General features: G+C 38.2%; 2 protein-coding genes across 3 annotated transcripts in view; both read right to left on the bottom strand.

Annotated features, from left to right (window-relative positions):
* Positions 1-1,859, bottom strand: part of plxdc2b (plexin domain containing 2b) — a 115,283-nt gene extending 113,424 nt beyond the window's left edge. Inside the window, exon 1 of one of the 2 annotated variants that reach the window (XM_034303946.2) lies at positions 1,404-1,859. In XM_034303946.2, coding sequence (XP_034159837.2) covers positions 1,404-1,506 — 103 coding nt within the window. In that variant the 5' untranslated portion in view covers positions 1,507-1,859. The remainder of the gene's footprint in view (positions 1-1,403) is intronic. The other variant, XM_026936701.3, reaches the window with a different exon arrangement.
* A 9,392-nt stretch (positions 1,860-11,251) lies between these two features.
* malrd1 (MAM and LDL receptor class A domain containing 1) overlaps positions 11,252-20,228 on the bottom strand; it is a 60,869-nt gene continuing 51,892 nt past the window's right edge. The window contains exons 27-33 of the mRNA XM_026937183.3: positions 18,823-18,948; positions 17,669-17,735; positions 16,648-16,739; positions 16,473-16,566; positions 16,246-16,306; positions 14,346-14,447; positions 11,252-11,891 (exon numbers count right to left, since the gene is read on the bottom strand). Coding sequence (XP_026792984.3) covers positions 11,829-11,891; positions 14,346-14,447; positions 16,246-16,306; positions 16,473-16,566; positions 16,648-16,739; positions 17,669-17,735; positions 18,823-18,948 — 605 coding nt within the window. The 3' untranslated portion in view covers positions 11,252-11,828. The remainder of the gene's footprint in view (positions 11,892-14,345; positions 14,448-16,245; positions 16,307-16,472; positions 16,567-16,647; positions 16,740-17,668; positions 17,736-18,822; positions 18,949-20,228) is intronic.

Raw genomic sequence — 20,228 nt, 5'->3', positions numbered from 1 at the left:
TAGCGGTGATTGATGGCATTGTCCTGAATGCACAATGAAAACCTGATAATAACAACACCAGACACCTGCTCTGAAAAAAACACAGCTTGAATGGTAGTGTAAACACACAGCAAGTCACAGGTTTTATTTAAATGAAGGCAAAATTCTGTGTTTCAGGTAGCTCCAGGTGAGCGTGAACACACAGTGTTTACACAGCGCCATGTTGGAGCTGTTTTCTTCTTCCCACGTGCTTTATGGATGTCTGTGGCACAATAGTAGTTATAGTCAGCCGTAAATACTCCTGAGAAATGTCAGACTATATCCGAACACTTAAATGACAACATAAAACGCTGTGAATGAATTTGTTTGAATTGATCCTCTGGGTGATAAAACATCAACCAGGTTATGGCAGCGTCAGATGGGATGATGGTATTGAAGGACTCCAAACAAGAGTGAAATCAGCCACCTGGTGTGTAAGTCGAGTGCAACAGAGGAACACACAGACACACACAGACACACACACACACACTCGCAGCAGCAACAGCTCTGAACAGGTTGTAGATAAGAGGTTGATGAGAAAGATGAGGATGCTCCTCCACCCAATCAGGCTCACACTGGCTGACAGAGGGGGAGAAAGGCTCGACTTCCATGAGAGGAAAACCGTCTTTTGTAGGGTTCTACGTTCAACTTTTCAGGGTTTCTATGGAGATGAACTAGAGAACCTTTTAGGGTGCTAGATTTAACCTTTATGGTGCGTGTATACTGTGAGTGGATACAGTAATTGTGCGTATACAATAATTTGACAAAACCATCATTGATGAGGAAGCAACACACACACACACACACACACACACACACAGAGAAACAGCTATACTGATAAACTCATCCCTTGCATGCACACACACACACACACACACAAAGAGGCACGCGCACAAATGCACCATGCACCACCAGCAAATCTCATTGCAAAATGCCCTGTGCTGTGAATGCAGGCACTGACTTTATGCAATAGTGATCAAAGTTTAACCTTAAGAACATTTCCAACACGCAGCATACATTTAAGCTTTGTGAAAAAAAGAAAAGAACTGATTAAAAAAAAAAAAAAGCCGATTATCTGCTTGTTATGTTTACATCCAGCTGGACACAGCAGATGTTAATTCAGCACGAGGGGGTTTTGCTTTGCACACAGACTGCCTGTTTGTGTAGATTTGTATTTCATAGATCCTCCGATTATTCGAGTATTCGCATGCATGCAGGAAAGCATGAAAAGCTGACAGAGAAAGTCCTTGATCTGAATAAGGAGGGTAAATGTAAAGAGTAGAAATGAACCTCAGTGCTGGTTTGAGGTTTAAAATCCGAGCCGTGGGCTTTATCTGCTCTATCTAATAAAAAAAAAAAAAAGTCACTGCTGTGTGTATACATACCCTCTGTGGTTAATTCCCCGCGGGTGATTTGGAACAGACTTCCAAGAGCATGCAGAAGTAACACAACTCCAAGCATGAGGTCGAGCGCCTTCGCCCCCGCCATGACGAGAAGATGTGCGGCTGATGTGATGTGCTCTGCTCCTCTGCTCCTCTGCACACGAGCACAGGCAGGACTGAAGCAGGCGTTTCACTGGAGCCGCGGTGTTACTGTCAGCTCCTCCTCGCGCTCTCGTCTCTCCGCCACGCGCTGCTCCCACAACTCACACCGCTCAAGTGGATCGGGATGTGCGCGCGCTTGTCTGTCTGTGTGTGTGTGTGTGTGTGTGTGTGTGTGTGAGAACTGAGTTCACGGGTCCTGAAAACGGAGAAACGAGACACACTTAAATACAGTAGTGTCATCAAATAACAGTCCTCGCGCACACGACTGACTGCTGCTCGGATGCAGAAGGAGTGCTCTCTCTCTCTCTGTCTCTCTCTCTCTCTCTCTCTCTCTCTGTGTGTGTGTACATGGTTTATGTCTTGGTGGGAACCAAATATCCCCACAAGGAACAAGGAATAGGAATTTTTCAGAGTTTTGACCTAATGGGGGACAAAACAAAACAAAACCTACAGCTTTTTTTTTTTTTTCAAGTAAACAACAACAAAAAGAACCAAAGGGTTTCCTTTTGGTTAGTGAGATTAAGGTTAGGGTTAGGTGGAGGCATAGCATTAATGATTATGTAATTATATAAGAATTGTAAGATAAAATGTGTGTGTGTGTGTGTGTGTGAGAGAGAGAGAGAGAGAGAGAGAGGGTGTGTGTGTGTGTGGGTGTGTGTGGGTGTGTGTGTGTGTGTGTGTGTGGGTGTGGGGGGGGGGGGGGGGGGGTGAGAGAGACATTATTATTATTATTATTATTATTATTATTATTATTATTATTATTATTTTCCTCAGGGTTCTATAAGTATCATTACTTTTTGACTGTATTGTTGAATGTATGTACATTTGTTTCTATTTATTTATTTCTGTAGTTATTTTCTAATTTGTTCCCAAAGTCTATATCCAAGATTTGGTAATAAAAATGGCAATATCTGTCATGCCAATAAAGCACTCTTTTGACTTTGACTTGAGAGAGAGAGAGAGAGAGAGAGAGAGAGAGAGAGTGTAGTGAGAGAGAGAGAGAGAGAAACAGAGAGAGAGAGAGACTGTATGTGTGTCTATGTGTGTGTGTGTGTGTGTGTGTGTGTGGTGAGAGAGAGAGACAGAGTGTGTGTGTGTGTGAGAGAGAGAGGGAGAGAGACAGTGCGTGTGTGTGTGTGTGGTCAGAGAGAGAGTGTGTGTGTGTGTGTGTGTGTGGTCAGAGAGAGAGAGAGAGAGCGATAGAGAGAGAGAGAGAGAGAGAGAGAGAGAGACAGTGTGTGTGTATGTGTGTGTGTGTAGTGAGAGACAGAGAGAGAGAGAGAGACAGTGTGTGTGTGTGTGTGTGTGTGTAGTGAGAGACAGAGAGAGAGAGAGAGACTGTGTGTGTGTGTGTGTGGTCAGAGAGAGAGAGAGAGAGAGAGAGAGAGAGAGGGGCTCAGTTGATAACTCGGTTGAAAACTGTGAGAGCCACCGACCTGAACAGAATAATGCCTTAGCCACCGAGTCTGCTGTTATTGGGGTTTAGTAGCTGACCCACGTTTATATCACTGACATATGATTTAGTAATGCAGACGCCAGAAACCTGCATGATCTTGGACACAGCCGTATCATTTCCATATGGTACATCCCAGGACAAAAACCCCAAGTTTATAATGGTGTCATCCTGGAAAAGTGAATGGATTTCATCAGGTAGTCCAACTGATGCTCCTCAAGAGGTTTCACATGGAAACTGGCACTGTTTGTTTGATTCAAAGTATTAGGGACACCATCATGATTTTAGGTTCAAAAATACACAGTTGCAAGTGAAAAGCACTGCTGAACTACAGCATTCATCTGTGTATCCGGATTTACACACCACTTACACATCAACGCTGTGTGTACCTTTATAATATACTACTACTGATGGTCTATTGTGGTGGTGAACTCTTTTAACCTGCTATTTAGTGTTTATATTTGCAGTTTTTCTGAGTGTACCCTTTTGTTTATTGGGACATACAGGTAGGACCATTAGCATGGACTTTTGACCAGTAGCCCTGGATTGTTCTAGACTAGTCAAAAAGGGTGCCCTCTTTTGGTTAATAAACATAAGCTTTTCTTCATATCAAGACAAGAAAGGTTTTTTCCTCCAACTTTGCCACTTATTTATCTTTCAACAGACCTATTTTAGTCAGCTCACCAAAATACAGTGGATATGACTTGCTTTAGAAGATGTGATTACAGTAGGCTGTGTCTTCAGGTTTTTGTCATATTTAACTACCGATATAGAGATGTACCACAAGTCAATAAATTGTTTTAAGGTTTCTTAAAGAACCCCTTTAAATGGTACTGTTCCAACAGTACTGAGAGGTGAGTAGAGATTGAAGTGGCTAAGAAACAGTAGCTCATTCCTCTCCTCCTCAGGCAGACTAATGTGTGGAGGGTCATTAGCAGTTGGCAGACACGGTATGTTGCCAGGTCTGTTCTCTCTGTGTGCCAGGCAGCCCGAGCCCAAGACCCTCTGGGGCCTCGAGAATTAGTAAGGCACTTCTGAGCACTAACCACTCCATCGTACCCTTCATTTGTGCAGGCCAGGACAAGCCTGCTAGGGAAAATCGTTTAGAGATGCTGCAGAGGTTCCAATTCAAACAGCCTCATGACGCAGCTGTGAAAAGGCCAGGCCACATTAAAACGGCATGCGAAAGCAACCGTCTCGCGTAAATTGAATTTGGATTCTGGTGTTATAGCTTTTACAAGCAAAGGCCTTTGATAGCGCCTTGTGAGTCTAGAAGGCGGTATGTGTGTCTGCGTGTTATTTGTGTCTCGGAGCCAGTTTCTCATAGGCCCTCCAGCATTCCCTATGAAGTACAAACCACAGCTCTGCATGCACCAAACATGACGGGTCAATCATTGCTTTTAAGAATGTCAGCAGATTTTGTGAACAATTAATCAACCCTTTTAAAGCCACAAACATTGAAAAAAAGCCTTTTATTTATTACATGACATAAATCAAATGTGACATATATTTTTATCCATACCCAAGAGAAACCCTGGAGAATTTGTTTAGCAGGCTCATATTTGTGTTGTGTTATCCTTCAGGAATCCACACTACACTGCACTATGTAAGTAACTGGACAGAAACAAAATTCTTGCTGTTTTGGCTCCGGACTTGGATAAATCAGTGACTCTCAAGTTAAAAATTCAGGCTGTCAGTTTTAATTCAATGTCCAAAACAGATGACCTGTGTAGGAATTATAGCCCAGGAATGTCTATACACAATCCAGGCATTTTAGTAGACCAAGAGTATTTCATCAAATTAACATAATAACATGCTTAGTGCTTGTTCGCAATTCCTTTCCAAACAATGAGTGACTGAAGTCTGTGGCCATTAGAGGCATTAACCCTACGTTCATGATAAATATGCTTCTCTTTATGGAAGTCTTACACACGTCTATGCTTCTGGCATTGAGTTTGTTGAAATGTTCAACATCAGCTTTATTCAAAAGTGATTTAATGTATTTCTCCACTCATCCAGTATTCTGGTCTTCTGTGGTCTGCCAGGTTCTTTGCTATTGCTGAGCATGTAAGAATCAACCAGTTGATTTGGACAGCCCACTAACTGTTGTCTGTTTGTAGTATGATTACAGTGACTACACTCTTCTATTCTGTTTCACACCTCCTAACCACCAGTGATGGTAAATATCACCTGCAGGTCTTCTTGTGCTGACTGCTAACACACAACACTGGGGCTGGAATGGGGTCTCTCACTGCACATCCTCATCCCTCCTGCTGGGTGTGTTCACGTACTGGCATGTATGGGTGTCAGACACACTTTTATGAGCATGTACGTGCTATCTAAGTGCTGGTTATAAGCATGCAAGTGAAAAGTTTTCTCATTGAAGTGGGAAATCCTGGGCAAAAACCCCTAATCTTGCATTGTGAGTGATATTTTTCACAGAACTAACTATCTGGATCAACGCTGAAAGTGTAGATAGCAGCCTTGTCTACATGTATTGTAGACAGAACATTCTGCAAGCCACTCCACCACCTCTCTGTATGCTGACTTTTCATTGGTTCATTGATGAGGCCCAGCACAGTTGTCTCATCAGTAAACTTAATGATGTGATTCAAGCTGTGCTTTGGAGCACAGTCATGAATCAGCAAAGTGAACTGCAGTAGTGTAGCCACTGAGGGTCTCCACTGTGGTGGTACTGGAGCTGGTAGTATCAATAAAAAAAAGAGAGAGAATTGTTGACTTCAGAAGGACCCATGGTGCATCCTTAAAACCACTTGAATTTTAAATGACCCTCCCACGTACTTTTTACACCACTGCTGTCTGGCAGAAGTTAGGAGAACAACTAGGCTGTGACTGCCAGACTCCACTTCAGCTCCGTTCCGTTGGCAGACAGGCTCTTAACACACTGCTGCCCTTCAACACCCACCTATATGAAACTGAACAAACCAGATTAACATTTCAATTGACATAAAAGCAAATCTTAAAAAAATTCAGCACTCCTTCTGATAGGTGAGCAGTAGTGGAAAGAGTCCAAACACTGACTTGAGTACTGGACTGGACTACTGCTAATGTAGCAATACTTCGCTAACCAGCACTAACGTCAGGGTGGTTTCACACCAACCTTGCTTAGATTATTTTCGTATAACAGAGCAGTCTGTCATGTTACTTATTTGAACACCACCTGAATTATCAACAGTATATAAAGACAAGTAAAGTTAGCTGGCTAGCTAACTTAGCCAGACGCTGTTGGAGTTTCAGTAGCTTGCTAGCTACTGAATTAGCTAGCTAGCTCATGTTAATTCATACATGTTTCTAGCTACACTGTTATCTATTTAGCAAAGATACCCCTTACACATTATCCTGAGTGTTATCTATAGGCTGTAGCAGCACACAGGTATGTATAACACAACAGGCATTTGCTACAGAACATAAAAATGACATCTCAAGTTTAACACAGAGCTTTTGTACTGTAAAATATAAAACGATCTGGATAGCCAGTCTAGCTCACTCAGCTAGCTATTGACTTACTTGTATATACTTCTGCAGGCTGGATGTTGAGCTGTGAAATGCCAATATCTCCACAGGGTTACCTCGTATAATTTGGAGATTATCACACTATTTCAATTGAAGCATTTATAAGTGAAGATATCGGATAAAATGGGCCAGGAATCCTTTTCTGTCTTCACTGTCTCAGAAATGAAAAAGCATTTGGCGTCTGAAGTGTAGACTTTTGGCAGGAAACTGATTCATGTTGACTGGGTCTTGAAATTGAATTATTTAACATTTGCACATACTATCTTTTAATTGGCTTACCTTCTTCCAGGATTGCGTGATTATTATTATTTTTTTACAGGACCCCATGTAATGTACAGGGTTGGGATGACAATAATGATCTATTGCTTCAAACTGTTGAGTATTGAGAAAAAAAGTGATTTTACTTAGATATTAGTTTCTATTTAGGGTTGCATTGTAGAAAAGCCTTTGATGCATCCCCTTATTGATTTTCATCTTTTAAGTTATGTAAAATCCATGCAGGATCCATGAGAGGGTAATAGGCAGGCTATTGAGTTATAATGTCTGGCAGTGTGACCAGAGACATTATGTGCAGATGCGTCAGGTACATTCTAGGTGAAGAAATCAGAGATACTGGATGAATGATAATATTATAGATGATAGATGATCCCTCAGGCCTTTCACCATTGTGTAAGGCTGAATGGACAATGTTTGAGTTCTACCCATGTGAAAATGGAAAGTCAATTTGACATACATGAGAGTGGAATAAAGACTGGAAAACTATTCACATTCTTGCCCCTTGTTTAAATGATTATGGTCATGGAGTTTTTATAGTTAAGTTACCTATAAGGACTAGGCTTGATGAGGGGCCAGATACCCATGTGGACATTATTATTATCGGCTTTGCACAGCTCATCCGAGCCTCTGTAGAGACTCTAGAAGAAGGTGTTAATGAGAGACTGTGATGAGGAACAGGGTGGGTGTGAGTGAGAATCAGTGAGAACATGGATTGACTGGAAGGCACAAATAGAGACTGCCTTGCTAGAGAGGCAGCCCACTAGTGCTCTCTTCCTCTGGATCTGGAGCCTATCCTGGGAACACTGTGTGCAAAGGAATAAGACACGGCATGTCAAACTGAAACAGATTTAGGTGTGTTCATGCAATACTTTTTTCTCCAGTGGACTGGTTTACTATTTGAGGTGTATTCTTGCCTTGCGCCTAGTGTTGATGAATATATGAGGTATGAATTATATAGCACCTTTCTCAAATTCAGGGTTGCTCTACAAATTCCATGACATAAATCAGAGTCGTGCCAAAATAAAGGCAAAAAAGGGACAAAATAAAGGACAAATCCATAAACAAAATAATGAGAGACATTTATCTAAATGTAAATCAGATCTAAAATGCTAGAATTGTCATGTTACACTCCTCTTTTAACATTCCTCTGGTTCCTCTGTGGTGAAAAACGAGTGTTCGAGAGCATACTGAAAGAGAACAGCACAAACAGAATGAAAGAAAGGGAACAGAGAAATGATGATCACTGTCTGAGCACTTTCTCAGTCAGCTGAGAGTCACATGTTTGTGGGCAAATGAGGTGAGAGAGAATGTGTGTGTGTGTGCACAATTCTTTGTCCACTCAAAAGCAGCACAAATGAAGTGCCCACTTAACGTTTAAACATCATTACAGATGACCACTGTGGGGTCTTCTTGAAAATGGTCGGAAGAACGTTATCACCACACGTAAGTTTTCTTTGCCTTGGCAGTGCTGCCTGTCCTTGTGCTATTTAACTTCAGAGCACAATTTATTGAGTGAATGAGGTGGAATGGACCTATCTATCAAATAAATGGCCCTTCCATTGATCTTCCTTTGAGGCTGAGACTGCTGTACTATCCAAACCACAGCCACATGATACTTAAACAGCTTTACTTTCCTGTACATACCGAACCACTAGAAAAACTGTATGCCTTTTGTACTTACAGCTTGTAGTATGGATGTAGGTTTGGGGAGTTCTGTAGAAAATGTCGCATGCAGGTACAAACAAAAATAATAACTACATGAGTGGGATTAAAGAACAGATCCATGCACAACTCTAAAAAAAAAAACATTTTTGTTTTGACCATGCCCACTTAGAGGTACTTTACAGATACAGATATGAATATTTGGAGCACTAATCAGATACAGATACACATACAAATATTGTGTTACACCCCTGTTATAGAGGCATACATACACCGAATCCCAGGCTCCTGATGCACTCTGCCTCTGAAGCACTTGGCTTGCCCTGCACTATAAACAGGATTTACATCCACATGTTGTTATGCAAATGTGGAATTTCTCCATAATAAAACACATAATGGAAATGCCAGGGATATTAAATAAATGACGCAATAGCAAAACAAGTATTGATGCCAACAGTGTCAGCGGGGATGCCTCTGCTGCCAACAAGTTTAGTCCTTTTGGCCTCAAATACCCTTAAAATATATCCTGACCATGTTTGGTTCAATGGCAAAATGTATCCAGTTCATCTGGTGATAGAAATGATAACTCTATACATATCCGACATTTAATCACATTTTCCCGAGATATTTCACTAACAAGAATTTCCTACCGAATTTCATACTGCTAGCCAAAAATGGACGGGTTTCTGAACATGAGTATGTCCGTAATATAATCAGTTCATCTGCCTGTTACAATGATAATTCCATATAGTGTAAACATAAATACTACAAACATTCAATATAAATACTATTCACAATACTATTTACATTCAACCACTCATTCTTGAGATATCACACTAATGAGAATGTTGGATGGACACTCTGACAACCTGAAAACATAATGCCTCCATCATCTAGTGGCGTCCTTGATTTTTTGTTACAGTGAAACATAACCCAAAATTATTAAACTTATTATATTAAGGGGCCAAACACTGAAGGTGCTTTTCTTCTTCTTATTATTCTGCTTCTTCTTCTTCTGACTAGAGTGTCTATGGGAGCCCATAGAACCGTCTGGTAAAAAGTTGTGAAATTTGGCACACTGATTGGGGAGGGTCTAAGGAAAAGCCTGACCAAATTTGGGCCAAGTGTTGCCATCAGGTCAAATTTGGGCCTAATTTGGAAGTACGTTTATGGTTTATGCACCCTATGACGTGAATTTCCACCCAATTTTATTTTCTGCCACCATGGATTTTGTTTTTCACTACTTCTCATGTAAATTTTGTCCAAGCACCACCAAATTTGGCAAACATCATCTTCAGAGTACGCCTCACAAAAATTATTGAAAGAATTTTTAATAGTCCAAAGGGTTTGCCCGTAATGAGACTACAAATCTGATGGCGAAGCCGCCTAACAGGAAGTGAGGCTGTATCTCAGCAACGACTTTGTGCACTGACACAAAACTTGGTAGGCATCTTCAGGACCATGACCTGAGGCTATGCAACAATAGTGATAGCACTACCTACTGCTCAAAAGTTACAGTAACATGCCAAAAATGCTTACATCTAACTGCCTTTTATGCTAATCCTCCTCCAAATTATGTCTAATCTTCACCAAATTTGGGTCACATCTTCTTGATACTTGTCTAAACAATGCTGCAGCATTGCCACCCTGCTGCCCATTTGTTCATTTAGACCTTTCCTCCTACAGTCAGAGCATTCCACCACTGTCTGTGGTCAAAACATAAACATCATGAGGGAAACTATGAATCACTCTTTAATCCCTTTGCCTAAAGTTATGGTTCTGCTTTCCTGTGATTGCTTAGGCAACAATTGTAGAATGTCTGTGAATGTGTGGCTCACCAAGTCTGGGTGCTTGGGCCCCAAAAGTGCTGCTTGCAGCTTTTATTATTATTGAGTTCTTGTATTTATTAACCTGTAGAACTGGTCACTTGAATTGAATGAGTTTAATTCAAACCTCAAACACCTAGAAAACAAACCCCTCCTATAAAAATGCCAGCTTGGACCTAGAATTAAAACTCAATAATAGAAATCCACAATAAAAAAAAGTGGATTGTGGAATTTATTTTATAGTTGAAGTGGTTAAAAAGTTTGAGAACGCCTACAATAAAGGAATGACTTTCCCATGAACTATGATATAGTGAGTGGGTGTTTCAGTATTTTCATTACTCTGTGAGTAGTCTGCTAATAACATTCACATCACTAACGGATAGAGGCACATAATGAGTCCCACATTGTTTTTCCAACTATTCTGAATTTCTCGTTAAAAACACAAAGGACCTGGAGCAAGTATAAACCCAATGCACAAACACGCACATACACACAAACTGTGCATGGAAAAAGGTGATCAATAAGGCTGTCTTTCCACAGAACCACAGAGCAACAGTTCAATGACTCATTCAATACCACATTATTTGTGTGTGTGTGCATGTGTGTGTGTGTGTGTGTTGAGAGTTCACGGGTCCTGAAACCCCACCAGTGAAATGAGACACACTTAAATACAGTAATATCATCAGACAACAGAGTCCGCGCTCACACGACTGACTGCTGCTCAGATGCAGCAGTGTGTGTTTCTGAGTTAATCAGCTATGCAGTGATATTAAATATCCAGTTTAATTCAGCATTCACACACTGCCACAAACACCTACTATACTTATCCTTACTGATTATATTTGAATAACAAGTATAACAAGTAGTGAAGTTACTGGTAATTGTTAATTCTGAGACCATTTGTGTATGTGTATGTGTGTGTGTGTGAGTATGTGAGACAGAGAGAGAGAGAGAGAGAGAGAGAGACAATTGAAATGTCATGCTGTCAAACTCAATATTGGTTTTGGTAAACTGTCCACATTTATTGGCATATGCTGTGGTCCCACACGAAAACCATTTCATGATTTAAATCTTAAACGAAGCCCATGGTTTGTAGTAGAATTGTGGTCTATTCTATCTTATATGAATAATAAAGAAAACCACACATGTTTATACTCTAAACAAAACAGGAAATTAAAATAAGTAGAAAGTTTGTCTTGTTAATTGAAGAATAATGGAGTTATAATGAGTTTTGCTGCTTAATGCGACAACTTCCTCCACTCTGAAAACTTTAAATGTAGGCTATAACATCTCAGGGCCAAAGTAATATGCTAGCAATTTACAGTTGCTCCCAGCGTTTTTCCCAGAAGAGTCAAATAAATTAAATTTTCATAGATATATATTTTTAAGGCTTTGGATGTTGTACAAGTACAGTCATGTTAGCCAAGAAGGTTCAAATTACAAAAGTACATCCATAGGGGTTTTGTAGTGCCATTGTGTGTGTGTGTGTGTGTGTGTGTGTGTGTGTGTCTATCCTCAGGCCTTGGAGCTTTTGGGTTCCTTGTAGAGTGGGTTGGAAAAAGACAGTTTGGCAGGAAACTAAAAACAACACACAAGAATAGGCAGGTTTTAAAGGTACAGTAGCTTTCAAAAGAACTCAAGTAAAAATATATTAATTTCATTAAGGTTCATATCATTTCCATTATGTTTTCATTTGTTTGGATGGATGGGAAATGGACAGCTAGAGTTTTGTGCTGTTACTGGTCATTGACACACTCTTTGCCGCTTTGGCTTTAAACTGAAACAGTGACTATGAGAAGAGTAAAATATCAGCTTTATATCAAGCTTAGCTCACTCTGTATTGATACTGACTGAACCGAGCATTAATCATAAGTCATTTTAATTGTATCATTTTTAAATTGTACATAATCCTCACCTATTTAAAGAAAAATGCCTGATTCAACAATTGGCTGCTTATGATCCAAAAGTGCTTCATCTTACTGCAGAACAATGTGCCACTACAGCAACTGTGGAGTGATTCATTTCTAACAATTGGAATATTAATGCCTGGCTGAGTCAGTCACTGAGTATGCACATCACTAAAGACAAAACCCAAGGCAAAAGACCCCAAAACATGCAGAAATTGACTACTGCATGATTACATGTCAGGTAGAATATTAACATTAAAAATACCCAGCATTCGATGATGTGTGGAGGTCACAGCCTTCAGGCGTTTTACAGTTGAGGCCAAAAGTTTACATACACCTAGGCTTACGACAATCAAACTTAGCTTTGCACAACTCCACAAAATTCATGTTACCATACATTTCCTGTGTTAAGTCAATTAGGGCAACTACTTTATCCATAAGAGGTCATTTCAAAATAATAGATAAGAGACAGATTTATTTCAAGTTTTATTTACTATATCAGATTTTTAGTGGGTTAAAAGTTTACATACACTTTGTTAGTATTTGGTGGCATTGTCTTTTAATTGCTTGAACTTGAATCAAACTCTTGGGGTAGTCTTCTGCAAGCTTCTCGCAATACTTTCCTGACAGACTGGTGTAACTCAGTCAGGTTTGTGAGCTTCATTGCTCAGACACACTTTTTCAGTGCAGTCTACAAATTTTACGTGGGATTCAAGTCAGGTTTTTGATGATGGCTACTCCAATACTTTCACTTGGTTGTCTTTAAGCCATTATGTTACAACTTTAGAGGTATGCTTAGGATCATTGTATGCTTAGGATCAGTTTTTTTCTGAGGTCTTGGCTGATTTGTTTCTGTTTTCCCATGGTATCAAGGGCAAAAAGGCACTGGCTCCAAAGATAGGCCTTTAAATACAGCCACAAATATGCTCCCCTAATTACAATTTGCCAGAAGCTTCTAAAAGTCATTATATCAATTTCTGAAATCTTCCAGACTGTATAAAGAGACAGCTTGGTGTATGCAAACTGGAATTCTGATTCAGTGAAGTAAAGCTGAAATAAATCTGTCTCCAAGTAGATACCCTAACTGACTTGCCAAAAGAAATGTAGGGTAACATGAAATTAGCCTAGATGCATGTAAACATTTGGCCTCAACTGTAGTTAAATATTATTTATGATATTTTTGTTACTCAAAACATATGCCTCCTCCCATACAATAGGAAGACTATGTATCAAAGTGATTTGTATATGGTTGAATCTTGGGGGTGCTTCATATATACAGTACTTCTGAAACAAACCCTGGCTTGTTACCCTAGTGCTGTTTGATTCATATGCACAGGTGTGAACATGGCAATCTGAATCAAGTGCAACCCAAAACAGCCCGTGTTCTCAATGCACTTAGTAACCCTAGTGCTGTTTGATTGAATATGATTCCTTATTTGACACAACTGCATGAAGTAAACCAAACAGGCTATATATTATTGTTATCATGCAAACTGCTAAACTGACATGTGAGATGAAAAATAAAGACACCAAAGGACAGAGCTGGAATGCTGCAGAACCTATAATGTATACTGTAGTCTAGATATCTGGATTTTTCCAGCCTTTTCCTTTGTAAATTGTGGAAAAAAGTGCTTTAATTTGAATGAACTAATAGATAGGAAAGCACTCTCACAGTCAATGCTTCATTTTAAATCCAACATGCTGAGTAAAGAGCCATAGTTATTTACATTTACAGTGTGTAAATACAGTATATGCTCCAGTTGCACTCACACACTGTTCAATATTCACACTCACTACTGTGCATTATGGTTGGAAATAACTGTATGTCATCTGAACAAAATCTGTTCCAAGCTGCAAATGGGCTACATTTAGCATCAAGGCAAGTCATTATTCATCTCCATTGCTGTAGTCCAGAAAAAAAAGATTGCACAATGATATTGGCCATTTATTCCTTTTGAGGTGTCAATAAGAAATACATAAAGGACTAAAAACCCCTTTGATAAACAGTAAATTGACTTTACTTGTAAAGTCAATTTGAAATGTGCACATATCATGAAAATGTATGTCCTGTTTACTTTAGTGCCTATAAATGTGTGTGCATGTTCATGTGTGTTACTGTGTGTACCTCTGGTTCATCTCTCCATGGGTAAACACTGATAGCCAGTTTAGGAAATTTACTCCATCTTGCCTTAACGACAGCAGATTCTCTATGCCTCACACCTGGAAACTGAATAATTTATTATACTCTATTAGACACCAACACAATAACTTCTATGCATTAAGGCTAAACAACAATAACTATACTTTGAGCAAACGTTTAATCTATGTAATGCTGCCTAAGGGTATGTTGTTATAAGTGTATGTACAGAAGCATCATTACAATACATCATTACAATCACTATAACAACATAGCGATACACTTTTCTGGATATTGTGGGTAACATCAGGGGTTAGTGCCTTTTCTCTATTAAATACTTTTTTAAATAAGGGTTAAATAAAAAAACTGTTAAATTAGTTCCAATGATTTGTTGACAGTTTGTTCACAAAATCTCATATTGCAAAATCTCAAACTTACACACACACACACACACACACACACACACACACACACACACATACACACACACACACACATATATATATATATATATATATATATATATATATATATATACATACATACATACATACATACACACAGTATATCTCATAATGATATCTTCAGGTATTGTGATATGATAATTTTACCTTATACCACAGCACGCTTGAGTCCTTGCTTCTGATTGGTCAGAAAGTGTTTATTAATTTCCCATAACAGTAACCCTTATTTTAACTTTATTTTAATTTTAATTAATATTAATGCATTCATTCTAATACGTTATTGTTTCTATATTAACAATTTACACAGGGATTAAAAACTGTGCACTGTAATTGTTGATACAGTGAAATTTTCTGCGAGAACACATTTGTTTACTGCCTTTCCTTCCTTCCTACTTCCTTCCTGGAAGAAATCTCTAGTGTTGGGACTTTTGTATCAGTCAGCGGGAAAGCTGTATCTATGGTTTACGCCACAGGAAAGTCTTTAGGATGGAGGGCTTTGCAGTTTTTCTGTCTTATTAACTTCAAGAGAAAGAGTAAAAAGAGGCTGATGAGTGAACAACTATTTATATGTGTTATAACATTAGAAAGTGATAGCTTTATCTCCAGCTGTAAATATAAATTGATAAAGAAGTACAATATGTTATTCTTGATTTAATTAAAAAACTGTAATTGATGGAAAATTGCTGTGGTATAAGAGGAATAAAACAATTCGAGATATACTGTAATCAACTTCCGCTTCATGCCAGGATGCATCACACCACCTGGTCAGTGATTAGTTAACAGCATGCCCCATCGTGTTTAAAATCTGCTACCAAAACCAACACTGATGTCATACAATAACCGAGTGTTGGGTTTAACTACGTTTCTTAGTGGGAAATTGTTTTATACTGTGTAACACAATACCTCGGAAAAGTCTCAGGCATATATAAAGAAATGCTATAAAGCAAAGATGCTTTCAAAAATAATGAAATGAAATGGTTCTTCATAAAAAAAAGAAATTGACTATATAGAACAGTAAATAACATGTAATAAACTATGCAGAGTCAGTATTTGGTGTGACAACCGTTTGCCTTTATGCATCAGTAGTCTCGGGTTCACTGTGCAGTTTTATAAGGAAGTTGGATGGTAAGATTTTCTAAATCTTGAAGAACCTGCCACAGTTCATCTGGAGACTTTGACAGTCACACTTGCTTCTGTTTTCTGCAGGGAATCTCTGACAGCCAACATTATGCTTTTTCTGTTACATAATATATGTTACTTTCTGTATTGTATTTTTTTTCTGTAACATTTATTCTGTAACTTTTTTACCCAGTAATGCAGAATACATAAAATAAACATCTAAGACAAAATGTATAAAAAATATGGTGTCTACGGTGACTTTTGCAGTTTCGTATACTTTTTGAAATGAATACTAGGTGACTGACCTGTTCGCTACACGCCGTAGTATAATTGTCCAGTTCGTCATTGTCAATCAACCTGGAATCCCTAAGCACAGTAAACAATCATAGCAACAAATAAACAAAACAATGTTAACATTTATCTAAAAAAGCAAACTAGAAAAGTAAAATTGAATTCATTTCAATTCCATAAGAATGATTAAGGTAAAGGTTGAAGCATAAAAATACAACAGGTCCAAATTAAATACACTTACTTAGCGGTGCACTTTCTTTGTACGAAGAAGAGTATAATAGTGCCAATGACAACAGCCAATATCAGGATCACTGATACACTTACGGCAGCATACACTATCAGTTAAACACACACAGAATTATGACATCTCCACACATACACATACACATACATGACACACACACACACACACTTACCTGGTCCATTGTCAGCAACCACAACTGAAGAAGTGGGAGGGGTTGGTTTTTGCTGCACATGGCAGCGGTTGCCAGTCCACATTGATTTACAGCTGGACAGAAAAGAAACGAACCATTAGCTCACACATACACTCATGCACAAACACACACACTCATGCACACACTCACACACACACAAACACACACTCACGCACACACACCATGGCATCTGCTCACGGAAATGACCCTTAGTAAACAAAAGTAAATTCTTCCTGTTGGTCCACACTCACTATACTGCATACTAAAAGTACGTTTAGCATTCCTTTAATGCATGCTGCTCCCAAATTAATTCTGACCAATTCTGCAGTTTTTTTTTTGCACTTGCCCCCAATATTTTCAACAAACTTAGTTGGCTCCATTTCCCAAAACATAAACAAATTTGTCATTTACACCTCCGTGATCCAGACCAGGATAAAATGCTTACTAATATCACACTAGCACACAATAAGCTCCCATCAGAGGCAACGCTAGGGACTATGGGTAGTGGGGGTGTGTGTGCTGGTATAGTGTTTTACATTGCCCATTGGAGATTTTAGGGAAGTTTTGCACTTCGAGATTTGACATTTTCATGGACTTGTTGGCCATCGGGGCAAAAATGGCTTTGAGATGAAAGTTGAACTGTGGTGCTAAACAAAATGAAACACTATTAACACTGTAGAAACAAAGTTGTTAGCAGTTGTCCTGTCTACCTACCTGTAACAGGTATCACCAGCTTTTAGTGATCATGCATGAAATCGTTAGCTAGGTAGGTTAAGTTGGCTAAACTGACGTTGCATTTTTGACTGTGATCATGCAGTTTGATGGCTTGTGAGTGTGTATTGTCAGGTCTTACATCCAGCTAATATTAAACTACTCATGTGCTTTTCATGCACATTCACAATTACTGTATTCATGTTATGAGTGTGTATAGGAACTTAAAATGTCTGCAATACGTTTGCAATGTATGTGTGTGTGTGTGTGTGTGTGTGTGTGTGTTACTTACATGCACACAGGCCCATGGTTCTCCACTATACAAATTCCATTATTGCGGCAGTAACCATTGGGGCACTCTGTAAACAAGATACATATAGTATGTTTAAGAAACTCCCACCCAACTACCCACCCACACACACACACACGCCCACACACACACACAAGTTTCACAAAAATGACAAACTAGCTCCAAAAATCTTGCATGCAGTGCATCGAATTGTTTCATTTACATATTCAGTAATATTTTATTACAGTCAGTCTCTAGGAATTTTTCATGGCAGTACTTGCAAAGATTACAAATCAATGAGGCTTGAAGTAGAACAGATGAGGTTTTATAAACTCTGAAAATCAGTGACTGGAAGGCGAAGTTATGTCAGATCTCCTTTGTCTCAAAATCCTTCAACAGACTTTCACCAAGTCTTTTCTGTAGAGTTAAACTTCAAATTTCAAACTCAGTTCCTCAGTTTGTGCTATTGATTAATAAGTGGCACATCAGTTTTTAAAAAGACGAACCTCATTAGGCTTTTTGTGAAAATATACTGAAGCAGTGCAGTGAATAATTTGTACCTTTTTATATTTTCATTATAGGGATCAGTATGTGAGAATGAAGCATAGAAGGCCTCACATGTACCTTCCATTAGTCCATTATAATGCTAAATTGAGCTGGTTCATCATAACTGTCATTATTCTATAAGCACACATGCTGAGCACAGCTACAAATAAGGTACAGTGCATGAACCAGGCTCTGACTCTGTAATAGCGAACTGTCAAGCTCTCCATGAGCTGATAATTAAATCAGGTAAAATGTGTAAATGCACAGGGCAAACTTATTACTTATTATTAATTAGTTTAAGACTAAGGCTTCGCATTGTGTCTACTCACAGACCTTTTTTTTAAATTCATTTATTCATAAATTCAGAAATAATGGGAGACCTGATTTAGAAGAGAGGATAGTAGCTGACTCTAAGTAATCAAAATTAAGATATTTCGTATATATGTATATATATATATATATATATATATATATATATATATATATATATATATATATATATATATATATTACTGTATATACCTGAATGTGTATGTGTATGCATGTACAGTATAACTGACTCTGAGTGTTTGCTTGGGAGAGAAAAACAAGGATATAAAACTCAGTTTTACCATAGCAGGTGGACTCATCTGAGTTAAAGGCAGGACAGTCTACAGTGTGATCACATCGCTTGCTGTGAGGAATACAGCTACCGGTCCCCTCACACACCAACTCCCCAATCTCACACTGCACAACAGCTGCACACAAACAGTAGAGAGAAAGACATAGGCAGAGAAAGCATTAGCATGTACACTCACTCATCTTATTTATCACAAGTAATAAATAAGATCTTATATACTTTTCTTATTCACTTTTGATATGCATCACTTGTGTTATTGTCACTAGTGATCTGTTGTTAGGTAATCTGTTGTATGTAAATAATTTACATCAATGGGAATAGCTATATAACATTAAAAAGATCAAGTTAAACTATCTAGTTCTTTTTGCAGGAGACACTAATAACTATCAGCTATTAGCTTCTATGAAGAAGAAGCAGCTAGACAAATTAGGTCAGTGCTGTTTACACTGGGAGCTTCTTAAGTAGCTATTAGCTTATACTAGATTCTACTAAACTAAACTAAGATATCGAGCTAACTGTAATGCTAACACTGCAAAGAATGATATCTTAACAAGTGAAGATCTTAAGTGTCGCATCTGGCTTGCTCATTAGGGATAAATTCACATATTTACAATTCATTTTGCTTTAATTTAATTTGAATGTATTTATTTCTGTAAAGCTGCTTTGTGAATAATATCTTTGTAAATAATAGCAAGGATAATATCTTGAATAAAAGAAAAGTTACCTAATATTTCTCATTATGAGATTATAATGTAACAAACAAAAGATGATTAAGCCTATTTCTACACATGTTTAGTAATTTCACACTTAAAATCGTCTTATTGTATTGGAAGATCATTTTACGTCTTTCTTGAAACGAGTACAAATGAGTAGAACTATTTAGACATAAGCTTAATAATCTTAAATTTGTTTACAAAACAATCTAATAAAGAGAAGTATTAGTTGAATTTGCCTTTATTCAAGATATTTTACTTGCTATATTTTTTTTTGCAGTGAAGTAAGGTTAAATCTAATTTGATGCTGCAGTAAAGAAAAGTAAACAAAAAACATTATATTTATTTAATAATGAATCAACTTGACAGTATCCATGACAGTGAGTCAGGTCTAGATAAAGAATCCACTTGGCTAGTTAAAAAGATCTATAATAATACTCATTACTGTTAAAAAGAAGTCCATTATAATACTCACTGTTAGTGTTAGCATCAAGTGATAGACATCTACTCTTGAGTATCTATTCTACTTTCACCTGACTAGTTTATGAAGTAGACCAAGAGCTGTTTTACTCATGGTGCAGGAAGACAAGTGAGAAATTATTTATACATGAGAAAGAAAATTCAGATTTTTTTGTCCATTTTTACACCACATTTACCTTAGGTGTTTATTTTTTCACAGACTTAA

The sequence above is a fragment of the Pangasianodon hypophthalmus genome, chromosome 4 (assembly GCF_027358585.1).
Source record: "Pangasianodon hypophthalmus isolate fPanHyp1 chromosome 4, fPanHyp1.pri, whole genome shotgun sequence".
Lineage (NCBI taxonomy): Eukaryota > Metazoa > Chordata > Actinopteri > Siluriformes > Pangasiidae > Pangasianodon > Pangasianodon hypophthalmus.
Note: the sequence above shows the minus strand (reverse complement) of the source record. Positions and strands in the feature narration are given on the sequence as shown.